This window comes from Sciurus carolinensis, chromosome 9 (genome assembly GCF_902686445.1).
Source record: "Sciurus carolinensis chromosome 9, mSciCar1.2, whole genome shotgun sequence".
Classification (NCBI taxonomy): Eukaryota; Metazoa; Chordata; class Mammalia; order Rodentia; family Sciuridae; genus Sciurus; species Sciurus carolinensis.
This window is the reverse complement of record NC_062221.1, coordinates 141,038,652-141,050,960: the sequence shown is the minus strand read 5'-3', so window position 1 is coordinate 141,050,960 and position 12,309 is coordinate 141,038,652. Positions and strand designations below refer to the sequence as shown.

The 12,309-nt window shown below is 54.5% G+C and overlaps 1 protein-coding gene across 1 annotated transcript in view; it reads right to left on the bottom strand.

Moving 5' to 3' along the window:
* Window positions 1–6,810: 6,810 nt before the first annotated feature.
* Col6a2 (collagen type VI alpha 2 chain) overlaps window positions 6,811–12,309 on the bottom strand; it is a 32,004-nt gene continuing 26,505 nt past the window's right edge. Inside the window, 1 exon segment of the mRNA XM_047563270.1 lies at window positions 6,811–10,908. Within this exon segment, the coding sequence (XP_047419226.1) occupies window positions 10,310–10,908 (599 nt within the window). The 3' untranslated portion in view covers window positions 6,811–10,309.

Sequence of the window (12,309 nt, the reverse complement as noted above, 5' to 3'; positions counted from 1 at the left end):
GAAATAGCACTCTTCACCAAGGAACAGGCAAAGCCCTCCTTCCTTTGCTGTTAGCAGATCCAAACCACGACGATTTTGCAGGACGACAGCGGCCAAGGAATCAGGCTGAGCTTGTAGATCTGAGATGGTAGAGCTGCAAAGTGCAAGGTTAGGAGCTCTGTGCAGCTCTCAAGGAAGTCCACTGTCCAGAGTCATGAGGTCAAAGACCCCAATCTCAATCACTGTTGTCCCATTTTTGCTACTGTGCATTACACTCTTTCTTAAATGTCATTTTAAGAAGTTTACATATATTGACTCCTGAGTCTATATGAACATCAGTTAACACAATTTAACATTATATCTAAACACGAATTAAAGAAAGGCTGAGAGAGCTTTTAAGTTTCCTTTTGTGTGGCAAAGTGGTAAAATGCTTTCATGCTTAACCTTTAAACAAATCAGGCTCTTAATAACTTTTAGAAATACATTTAACAAATTTTACATATACCCTATTGATGACAGGGTATTGATGAACATTACATGATAGGTTTACCATTACAGACAAGTTTAATTTGAAGAATAGCAGCTTGATAAATTTTCTGCTTTAAAGGCTTGTATACCTGGAAAATATGAACACATTTAATATACAAAGAATAATGTTTACGTATGTTACCCTATGGAATAACTTTGTAAATTAATCAGATGTCTCTAACAAACACATTTGAGTAATCCCATACATGTCAACTCTAGTTCACTCATCTTATTGTAAAAAAACCAATATATCAGACAAGTGTAAAAAAAAACAAGATATCAGACAAGTGTAAACAGTATTTGCCATCTCTTTCCTGTTGAAGAAAAGTCCTAGGAAAATTGATGTTAGACATTTCATAAACATCAACATTTTATTAGTTTGATCACTTAGAGACTTGTGAGTTAATTTTAAAGACATTTAACTCCTATTAGTTTACCCAATTTAAATGGAACCTTTTTAAATCATGTGAATTAAAAATATTTGGATCCATTTTTAAAATTTTAATTTTTATGCACACTTATATTTAACACAAAAGCAAAGGTCTTTTAATGCTTATCTCCATTGCAGTGTAACAGATGTTCAAAATAACTCTAGAGTCGCGTAAAAAGAACTGATCAAAAATCATTAACCTAGGTATCAAAATTGTTAGCTCAAAAATATAGCATGATAAAATGAGAAAGAGAGAAGATGTGAAAGGGAGAGAAAAACTATTCTGAGTTGCAGCCCAGGAGAAATTTAAAACGGACACTTTTTTCCTTGGGTTTGAAACTGGTTTCCCACTGAGCATTCTGGCTTCCTCCATTTATATTTCAATGTAAGCCTTGACTGAGATCTGGATCTGAAAGGGGCTAAAATGTTCCAGCAGAAACTTGATGCCTAGGGCATTTTAATCCTTTTTGTTGGTTAGTAATCAATTCAGGTTTGGACTCAGAAAATTGTGAAACAATTATCTCCCATTACTTGTGGGGAATGGGGCTGCTATATCGTACTCCTTACTACGACATGCCACTGATGGTTGGGCTGGTTACTCCCTCCACACCGGCATATGTGGGACCTCGTGGCAGGAGGACTAGGTGGGCTGGGCCAGGGAATGGAAGCAGAAACAGCTGAGCAAAGTTGGAGGAGGAGGAGGGATTTCATAGTGAATTAGGGGCTCTCAGTGTGATTAGAATACTTGCAGTAAACATCCAAAAATGTGATGCCTAGGATGAACATCAGAAGAGAGATGATGAGAAGTCCAGTAACAATGAGGCAGAGAGTCCAAAAGAAGGAATATTAAAACTCAAGAGGGTGTGCTCTTGGGTGAATTATATTGTTCTGGTTGATGGTATTTGAGGTTCCTGGCGGGCACCCAGATAGGGTTCGGTTCTCCAATCAGAAACACACACCCAAAACCTCTGCCAGCACTTATTAGTGGACCAGGACCACGTCAGCATCCAGTTAATGGATCTTTCCATTCAACTTCAACTTTCAGGTAAGGCACCTGATTGACCCAGTGTCGTTGGAAGGCAGTTAAAGGCTGATTTTTTGAGAAATTTAAAATATTTAATGTAAGCATTGCTATTCTTAATTGATCATGGGGGTTATTTCCCCCTTTTTGTTTTATTAGTTGATCTTTTAAAGTTTTATTATGTCTTTCAATTATGACTTGTCCTTTTGGATTATATGGGATTCCTGTAGTGTGTTTAATATGCCAATTGTTGAAAAATTCTTGTAATGATTTACTTGTAAAACAGGGCCCATTATCCATTTTGATTTGTTGAGGCAAGCCTAAAATGGCAAAACATTGTAAGAAATGGCTTTCAGCGTGCTTGGCCTTTTCACCAGAGTGAGCAGTGACCCAGCAGGCATGGGAGGAAGTATAAATAGACATGAATATATATCTTAATTTTCCAAATGGTGCATGATGAATTACATCAGTTTGCCAGATAATGTTAGGTTTTAAACCTCTGGGGCTTACCCTGGGGGATTGGAGATATGGAACCTGTAAGAAAGGTAGGCAAGATTTGCAGGTTCTTACAATCTTTTTAAAATCCTTTACGGGGACCAAAGGAAACTTATGATGTAACCCTCTCCAATTTAAATGGGTCTGATCATGAAGGCCTTGGGCTAGTTGTAAGTCCTATTGAGGTTGGGCCGTAGATATTGAGGTCCCTGATGCGGCTAACTGGTCGGCCACAGCATTGCCTTGTGCAAGGGAACTGGGTAGATTTTGATGTCCTCTTAGACGCTGTAAGAATATGGGTTTAGCACGCTCCTTTAACAAGGACCGTACCTGGATCATCAAGGGGGTAATAGGATTTTTATCTAACTTGATATATGAGGAGACCAATGTGGGTAGCAGGTTTACCACATATAGGCTATCTGAGAAAAGATTCATGGGTTTTTGTAGTTGAGTTAGGGCCACAGCAATTACATATAACTCCTTAAATTGTGCTGACCTGATAACTGGTTCAAAATGGGTAATTACTTCCTGTTTCACTAATCTGGGAGAGGATGGGTAAATTACAACAGCAGATCCCTCTTTTCCTCCATCTGTGAATACATTTACAGCTTTAGGGAGGGGTTTAGTGGAAAAAAGTATAGGGGTGCCCATTTCAGTTTTGAAAATGAGGACACCCATTTGGTTGACCCATAATGGCAATCAATCTTCCCTAAGAAGCCCTCCAATGCACAGGATACCCCATTGTTATTCCTTTGAACCCATTCAAAATCTGACAGGTGATAGGGCACTGTCAAAACATTAGGCTCTTTTCCATAGTGCATAAGGGCAGTATCCCTGCCTTTAATTATAAGGTCAGTCAATTGGTCGAGGTGAACATAGACCCTAGGAGCCGCCCCTATGACTGAGTGTATCCATTGAAGGGGCTTTCCCCGCTGAGTTAGGGCTGTGGTGGACAGCTGAGAACCGGGGAGAATCCAGAGGCTAAGGGGTTCTTCAGGCCGGTATCGAGCCAACCAGGTAGAGTTAAGGGCTACTTGTATTTTTTGGAGTATATGTTGATGGTCTCGAGTTAGGGTAACAATGTTTGTAGGATCTTTGTCCCGTAGCAGGTCAAAGAGAGGGAGGATATCCTCCATAGAGATAGGAAGCCAAGGTCTCAACCAATTAAGTTCCCCTAATAATTTTTGTAAATCAACCAAGGAATAGGAGGATTGGAGGAGTAATTGAGGTTTAAGGGGACAAACAGAATCCAACTTAAGCTCAGTTCCCAGTATCTTGAAGGGAGGGACAGTTTGGACCTTATCATTAGATATATGTAGTCCTCCTTTCTCCAGAAGGCCTTGGAGTTCTTTGTATGTTGAGCTTAGTTGTAGGGCATTAATGGCTCCTATAATTATGTCATCCATGTAAATATACAAAGTAATTTGTGACCTTTTTCGTAGGGGTTGAAGGAGCTCAGAAACAAAATGTTGACAAAATGCAGGGCTATTTGCCATGCCTTGGGGTGGAACCACCCATGCATAACATTCATCTGGTCTTGGTAATTGGTAGAGGGCACTGAGAAAGCAAACTTCTCACAATCGTCTGGGTGGAGTGGTATTGAGAAGAAACAATCTTTGCTATCAATAACAAGAAGCAAGAGATCTCTTGGGATAGAGGGGATCCAGGGAAGACCCCTTAAAGGGGTTTCCACTGGAACCATATGACTATTAATTTTCCTGAGATCCTGAAGCATCCTCCATTTTCTTGATGTTTTTTGGATGACAAAAACTGGACTATTCCAGGGGCTTAGAGATGGTATGATATGACCTAAGGCTAGTTGTTCTTGTATAATATTTCTTAAATGTTAAAGCTTATTTTGGGGTAATGGGCACTGTTCCACCCATATTGGGGGACCTGGGAGCCATTGGATGGTTGGTGTATTGGAACAGTGGCCCTTAGGATTGGAGGTGAGGCTTTACCCGGGGAGCTGGGACCTTCTGCCTAGATGCCTCAAAAAGAGGGTCTCCTCTGTAATTGCTAAAAGGCCAGATAGATTAAATTGTTGTTCATACTCCTCCTGCTCAAGGAGGTCATCATACACTGCCTTGTGATCAGTTGTTAAGACCTCTGCTTCCCCTAAGATATCCTGTCCTAGTAAATTTGCAGTAAGACCTGAGACCACGAGGGGGCGCACGTCTCCCTGGGCACCATCCACATCCCGCCATTTGAGCCAATCTTTGGTCTCTTCTGATTTAGTATCACCTCCTACCCCAAGCCACTGAGGGCCAGGAATCAACCTCCATTGAGGTGGAACTTCCTCCTTTCTTAACACAGTCCTATCTGCTCCAGTGTCGATGAGACAGTGGAATTTCTTTCCTGCTATAAAAATGTCCATTTTTGGCCTGACCCCGGGGACAATGGGAACAGTCCAATGTGCCTCAGGGGGACTATTGGGGGAGAAACCTCCTTTGTGTGATGGGGCTGGAGGGTGCACTCTGATTAAATTTTCCCCTCAATGTTGAATTTAGATTTGCAATCCTTCTGCCCATGGAATCCCTTTCTGCATCTTGGGCAAGGCGTCTTGGGGGTGGCCGGCCTCTGAGCTGAACTGTTGTGCCCAAAGGCTCGAGACCCCACAAAGACCACCAGAGACCACGATCAATGCAAGCAACAAAGAGTCATTTATTAGCAAGTTCGAAGCCTGGTCCTCTGCGTCCTTAACCAGTGACGCTAAGAGAGGCCCCGAGCCCTCTTTTAGCAGGGTTTTTATAATGAAAGGCAAGCAGTTTTACAGTGTTCTTTTAATTGGTTAACATTTGAACAGCTAAACATTAGTCCTCCTCTGGTTGGGTCCTGCCAATCTATTTGATTCTCATTGGGTCCTGCTAGAACTGAACGGTCCTAGTGGAAGAAGGGAGGAGGGAAGGGGTGAACTATGCAGGAGATGAGTCGGGGCTAAGTCCCGCTCCCGTCCTTGACGGATAAGGTCTCCAGGCAACTGCACATTCCTCGGACAAATATCTCTTAACAACCTTGGTAAGCACAGGGACCCAGCAGTCCTGTCTGTCCTGTATTGCCTGCGTCTGGGTGATTGAGACAGTTGGCAGCACAGATATCACCCTGCTCTCAACAGAACCCGCAGAGCGTCCGGGCGGAGCCTCAGAATGCACCCGACCAGCGGGGCGATCCCTCTTGAAGTGGCCTGGTTGCCCGCAGCCATGACACACTCCTTTGCCCTTAGCCGCAACTGGTGGCAAGGCTGCCGTGAGAGCCTCAGCAAGCGAGGCAGTTTGGGCCTGTCGGGCTGCGACCAAGGATTGAGACCGATGCGCTTGTGTGCCACTATCTTTGGTAGCCACGATCCACCTTCCCAAGGGGTGATCTTTCATCTGCACAGGCCAGTTTGTGATCGGTAGTCATTCCTTCCCAAACTAACATTTTAACAAATCCATCTCTTGGGGGCCCCGGAGGAAGTTTCCTCTGAAGGCTTCTTTCTACCCTTTCAATGAAGGTTGCTGGGTCCTCAGTTACCTTCTGGGTGATCCCTGCGACGGGGGTTCTGAGGGGCCCTCCTCTAGCTTTTTCCATGCCGCCAACCCTAGGGCTCTTACTTGTTCTTGATATGGGGCCGGGATGGCAGCCTGTAAGAGGCCAGTAGAGAGTTGGTCACTGGACCCCGAGAGCATCCCATAAGTGACCGGGACGGGAGGGTTAGCGGCCTGGTTCCGTTCGGCCTGAGCACGACATTCTTCATTAGAAAAGGCACACCACCTTAGATATAAAGGACCAGGAAGGACAGCTTTAGTCAGGTTCTTCCAGTCCTGAGGGTGCACTGCTGGTGGGCGAGGCCCTGCAGGATGGTTTCAGCCCAAGGGGAATTGGGCCCATCCTCTGGAACAGCTTTCTTCAGTTCCTTCAAATCTTGTGCCTCCCATGGGTACCATACAGCAGGCCGGTTACCCCCTGGGTTAGCATTTACCGGAAGGCCATACAGGGAGCGGGGAGGGTAGAGTCAGTGCCTTCTCTCCCAGTGTCATAAAATGGCCACCGGGAAGATTTCCCGCCATCCGGACAAGACGGCCGCAATGGGCCTCCCCGGGGTGTAAGTGGGCCCTCCCTGTGTGTAGAGGTTGGCTGCCCTCGTGGTTCCTCAACCTTGGGAGGAGCGGATGGAAATGGATTGGGCTCCTCATTAAAGGTCTCCCAACGTTGTTTACTATGTGGCAAGTTTCCGGAAGGAGATGCAATGGGAGGAGCCGCCGGTTCTTTAGGCGGCGGCTCTTTGGGGGGAAACTTGGAGCCCCCTTTGGGAGGTCCTGGAGAGAAGCAGGCCTTAAGGGTGGATAATGTAGGGCAGACTCCCAATGGGGGACCCTCCCCTAAACTGATTTTCCTCCTCCTAACAAGTTGTTCTACACGATCCCATGTGGACCAGTCAAAGATCAGCGGCAGGAAGCCAAGGTGCCACCCGAGTAAGGGTGTCCCAGGCTTTTCCCGCCTGTGTATCAGACCACTCAAGGCCCCTGCTCTCCAGCATGAGTCTAAGAGCTGAGAGTGCAGGGTCACCATGGGTGGTGTGTGTTTGCCCCATCTTTTCAGGGATGCCCTCACCTCGGAACTCGCTTGGCCCGATCTGTCGGTACTTTTGGTTTCGAAGCTGCCTCTTCGCTTTGGCTGCGGATCAGCCTTGAGGGGCCCCACGTTGGGCGCCACCAGGGCACCAGTGGCTCTTTAAAGGTCAGGAGTCCCCCAAGGATAGGGCAGCTGGTCACGCGTGTGCTACCCTTGCATTCCGGAGCTCTACCCGTGGCCAACACCCAGTTCACACCTGTGCGCTCTAACCTGCGAAGGCTGCAGGACCCTGGCCAGCTCTCCCTCTGCAGGAGGCTTCCGTGCTGTGACCTCCATCTGGACCCTGAGCCAGGAGGTGGGTCCAGACACTGGCCAGTCCTAGACCAGGGGCCAGCAGGGCTCTGAGGGGCTGACCCAGGCTCTCCTTGAACTCTGAGGCTCTGGGAGAGAGGACAGGGCAGAGAACACGAGCAAACCCTGGCCAGAGGGTGGGGGCTGGACCTCCGCCCGCAGAGGGCACACCTCAGCTTCTGCCTGCTGCCCCAGGGCTCCCTGACCCTGTCTTGCAGGAGGGGACTGGCCAGCCAGATGCTCAGAGAGGCCCTGAGGGCCAGTACCCAGAGTCACACTCCTGCAGTCCCCAGGCCCTGGTTGTCCCAGGGGCTCTCCTGTCCCCTGAGTCCTCAGAGGCCCTCTGTCCCCAGGGCTCCTGTGGTCTCCACAGAGACCCCACGGTCCTCACCCTTGAGGGCACCCCAGGCCTCTGGGCACAGTGGCTGCAGGTCCTGGTCTCAGTTTCTGACCCTTGGCCTCAGGTCTCCCCCAGGCCACATCCCTGAACAGCTGCAGGCTGAGCAGTGACCACAGGTCTGTCTGCTGCTGCCAGGAAGTGGGTCCAGGTGCCTGGGGGCTGGCGCAGAGGTTGGGCCCTTTCATGGGGGATGCGTGGAGGGTGGAGGGGCCCCCTTCCCTCCCATCCTGGGTCAGGAGGAACTGTCGTGCCGGGCAGCAGGCGCACACTGACCTCAAGCTGCCTCTTGCACCCACAGACCCCGCCTGATGCTCCACGTCACTTTCTCCACCTGTCCTTCGGTCCAGTGGCTGTGGGCTGGGGTTCCTCCAGCACTGGGGGATCTGGGTGGCTGGCTCTGCCATGATCTGCCGGAGGCTGCAGGGCCAGGTGGTCTATGGTTTTGTGGCTGCTGGCCCTTCCTGCAGTGTGAGCGCTGGCCAAAGTGCCCTGGGGGACGCAGCCATGCTGATTGGGGCCCAGGTCTCAGGAAGGCCGGCACCGTGTCGGCCCCAGGGAGGGGCCTGTGTCCAGGGCTTGGGGCTGGGCAGACCGCTGTCTCTGTGTGTGAGGGTGCCGGTCACTGGTTGGGCACTGGCGGGGGCTGTTGGCAGCTGGGGTGCAGCAGCTGCCAGGACCTCACCCCAGCCCTGGGGGCCCTTCGCCACGGCCAGGGTGCAGCTGCAGGTCCCAAGCGTGGGTCCCAGGAGGGCATTGGGTCCTGGGTCCTGGGGATGGCCAGACGCACTCACTGACTCAGGCCCATCCCCAGCTCCGGGGCTGGTGGAGAACAGAGGAGAATGCCGCCCGTCCTGCCCCGCCTGCCCGGCGAGGCTTCTTCAGGAGCTGCCCAGAAGAGGCTCAGGGACCGGCCTCCCAGCACAGACCCAGCAGAGGCCGGGATGGGCCTTCCCACCACGCTGCCCGGCCACTGCAAGCTTGACCCGAAGGCAGGGCGGGGGCCTGGGCTGGGAGAGCCCTGGCTGGTGACCATCTCCTCCCTCCAGCATGTCCGGGCGTGGGAGGGCAGCTGGACGGGGTAGCAGAAGCAGCGTCCCCATGGGGGTGAGGCAGGGCTGCCCCCAGCGTGGAGGGGGGTGGTGACCGTAGCTGGGCCCTCGGGAGCGAGGCGTGTTCCCGTGAGCCTGTCCAGTAGGGACAGCTCCTTCCTGGCCCAGGGCTGTCCAGGCCACATGGTCCACAGCTACCATGGCAGAGGTCTGAAGGCACAGGGAGGTGGGGACACTCGGATGACCCGGTAAGGGAGCTGCGGCTGGAGGTGTTGGTGAGGTGCAGGTGCGGTGTTGAGAGAGCGTCTGGTGTGGAGAGGCCGGGAGGACATCAGTGGGGAGGCCCGTGGGGGAGGTCCATGGGAGAGGTCAGTGGGGGCAGTGGTGAGGCTGCGTATGTGCCCAGAGGAGGGGCCTGGCTGGGAGTGGGGTTTTCGGGGGTGGCAGGTGCTGGCGGGGAGGGTGATACTGGTCTGGTGGGGAGGGGCCGATGGGATCGGGAGGGAGACCCGGGAGCCTTTGCTGGGGTCTGTTGGTGACAGAGGGTTGTCTCTGGCGAGGGCCGTGCTGGCTGTGGGATGTTGGCCGGGTGCTTGCTGAGGGACGTGAGGAAGACCGGGCTGTCAGTGAGTGGACTTAGGTGTGATGCTCAGGGGACCTGCGGGCCCACGGGAGGTGTGGTCATCTCCCCTGCAAACTGACCTTTCCCCACGGAACCTCCCACAGGCTAGCAAGAGACCTGGGGTCTGAAATACCCCAAATCACCCATGTGCATGTCCTTCTGGCCATCACTTGCTGCCCACTTCCTCCTGGCCGCCCACAGCTTGCCCTCCTAGAACCGGGGGTGTCTGGGAGCCCCCTGTCCTGGCTTGGGACTGGGGAGAGGTCAGCCCAGTGCAGTGGCAGGGTGCAGTTCTTGCTGAGACTGGTCGCTTGGGGATGGAGAGTGTGGCTAGTGCCTGCGGCAGTCCCTGGACTGGGGGTGGGGGACGCAGGGCAACGGAGGTCCCTGGTGGTGTGTGCACACAGCGTGGTCTCAGGGCTGGGGGAGGCCTCGAGGCGCAGCCTTACCTGTGAGGGGCCAGCTGGGCAGACACTGGGGACTGGCAGCAGCAGGGGGTCCAAGCCTTTATTGGTGCATGGACAGGGCTCTCGGGCGAGCTCATGAGCTCAGGGGTTAAGGGCAGGTGGTGACCAGGCCCCAGCAGGGCTGGAAAAGCCTTTGGAAGGGGAGGGGAGGCAGGGAGGCCGAAGGACAGAGTCCGTGGACTACAGGGCACGGGGAGCCTCTGGGCTGGCAGAGGCCTTGAGGGCGAGGTGCTGTGGTACAGAGAGGCTGGCGGGGCCTGGGAGCCCCGCTGGGCAGGGCCTGGAGTGGGGGTCCTCCCATCCCAACCTCCTTGGGAGAAAGGCTCTGGCTGCAGGGAGAGACCCCGAGCAAGCCGGCTGGTCTGCCAGGCGGGGCCCCAGGAGCACCATGCGGGAGCGCAAGGTGGGCGGCGCTAACAGATCCAGCGGATGAACCTGTCGAAGAAGCCGGGCTGCACCAGGCTGTCGAAGTCCTTCTCGCGGAAGATGGCCGCCCGGTCGCCCAGGCTGATCTTGTGCAGCACGTCCATGTCCACGTCGCTGCCCACGGCCACCACGGTGGGCACCACGTTCTGCTTGCGCATGGAGTGCAGGGACTCCTCCAGGCTGGCGTTGCCCGTGACGCCGTCGGTGAGGAAGACGAAGGCCAGCTCCGCGTGGCGCCGGGCCCCGCCCCTGGCGCCCCGCACCACGCTGTTGATGGCGTGCACGATGCCGGCGCCCACGTGGGAGAAGGAGTTGAGGTAGCGGAGGTCCTGCAGCGCCTCGTGGATGACCGTCAGGTTGGAGGTCAGCGGGAAGGCCACCTGCTGCTCCTGCTGGCCGCCGTACTGCACCAGGGCCACGCGGGCGTTGAGGGGGTCGTCCTCCCTGCGGGCCAGCGTCAGACGCCGGGACACCTCCTCCACGAAGCCGCGCGCCTTGTGGAAGTTCTGCTCACCCAGCCGCTCGGAGCCGTCCAGCAGGAAGACGATGTCCACGGGCCGCTGCGTGCACTGCGCCACGTACAGCTCTGCGGGGAGACGGGAGATGGGGCGGGACGCGGGGGGCAGGGCCGCCCCTCTGCGCTCTCAGGGGCCCTGCACTGCGGCCGGGGGCCACGCCTGGCCGCAGCCGGCGTCCTCGGCCCAGGTTCCGCAGGGAGGAGCGCCGCCCACCAGGAACACTCAGGAACCCGGAACCCACACCTGGTGGAGCCGGGGCCTCCAGTGAGCAGCGCCCAGGCCCGCACCTCCAGGCCCTCCTCCTGGCTACTCGCAAAAAGGCCGCCATCTGCTGGGATCCCTGACCCTGACCCTCAGAGCTGCCCACCTGCCCCCAAGCAATCTGGAGCTGTCTGGGCCACACGTCCCCCAGGAAGACAGAAGTCCATGTCCCCTTGGGCTTGCGCAGCGTGGCATTCAGTGAGCTCAGGTGTGGCCCACAGAGACCCACGTCCACCTGAGGCCACGTCCCTGCGCAACTCCCCACCAGCCCTGGACATGGGAAGAGCGCAGGGTGGACTTCCGCCAGGGTGTTGGAGCCCATGGTCTGGGACCCCTCAGGGACCGTGGCCAGGCTCCTCCCTTGGAAGGGGCCATGGACGCTCCGGCCCCAGGGCCTCTGGCTCTTCAGAGAACCCTCATTGCTGCCATAGGCCTGGGTCTTTGGGTCCCCAGGAACCCATCAAGAGCAGGGCCCTGACCCCAGACGCGCACGACCAGGGACCTCACACACCCACAGGTGTCCCCACGCTCCAGCCCACGGAAGCGGGTCCAGTCAGTGGCCACTTGGCTGCAGAGAGCCTCCTGACATGGCCTGACTGGCTTTGGAGGAGGACGCCCACCAGCATCTGAGCGTGGGCACCACCTTGCTAATGAGCTCAGTAACGACGCCGCTTACTCTAGTGCACACACCCTGGACCCAGCTCAGAGGGTCTGGGAGTGACCTAGAGTGTCCCAGCCCCTCAACTGACAAGCGTCCTCAGTCGGTCACCACACACGCAGGTAGACCAGCAGCAGGCGGCTGGGTGGGGACTTGGGTGGGCCGCCATCCCCGGGGGAGACGCAGCACAGTTGGAGGCCTGGGACTTTGGCAGGCCCTGCACCTCCCAGTCCTGTGGGCACCCTGCACCTGCCCGCTGCCCCCGCAGCAGGGCGGAAGCCCAGGCAGGACCAGGTGGCCCCGTCTGCCTGCCTGGGGGAGTGACCCTCCCCGGGCCGCCTGTGCTCGCTGGGGGAAGGCCGCCACATCAGCAGAGCACCCTGGCGGTCTAGGCTCCAGTGCCAGAGGGCAGTGATGCCTTGCCAGGGTGGATGTGCACCAGGAGTGGCTGGGCTGGGCATGCGGATGCCCGGAGGCCAGGCACGTGGTGTGACCTCATGGCCAGCTTGAATGCATCATGGCCACAGGAACCACCTGCCACCCAGCCCTG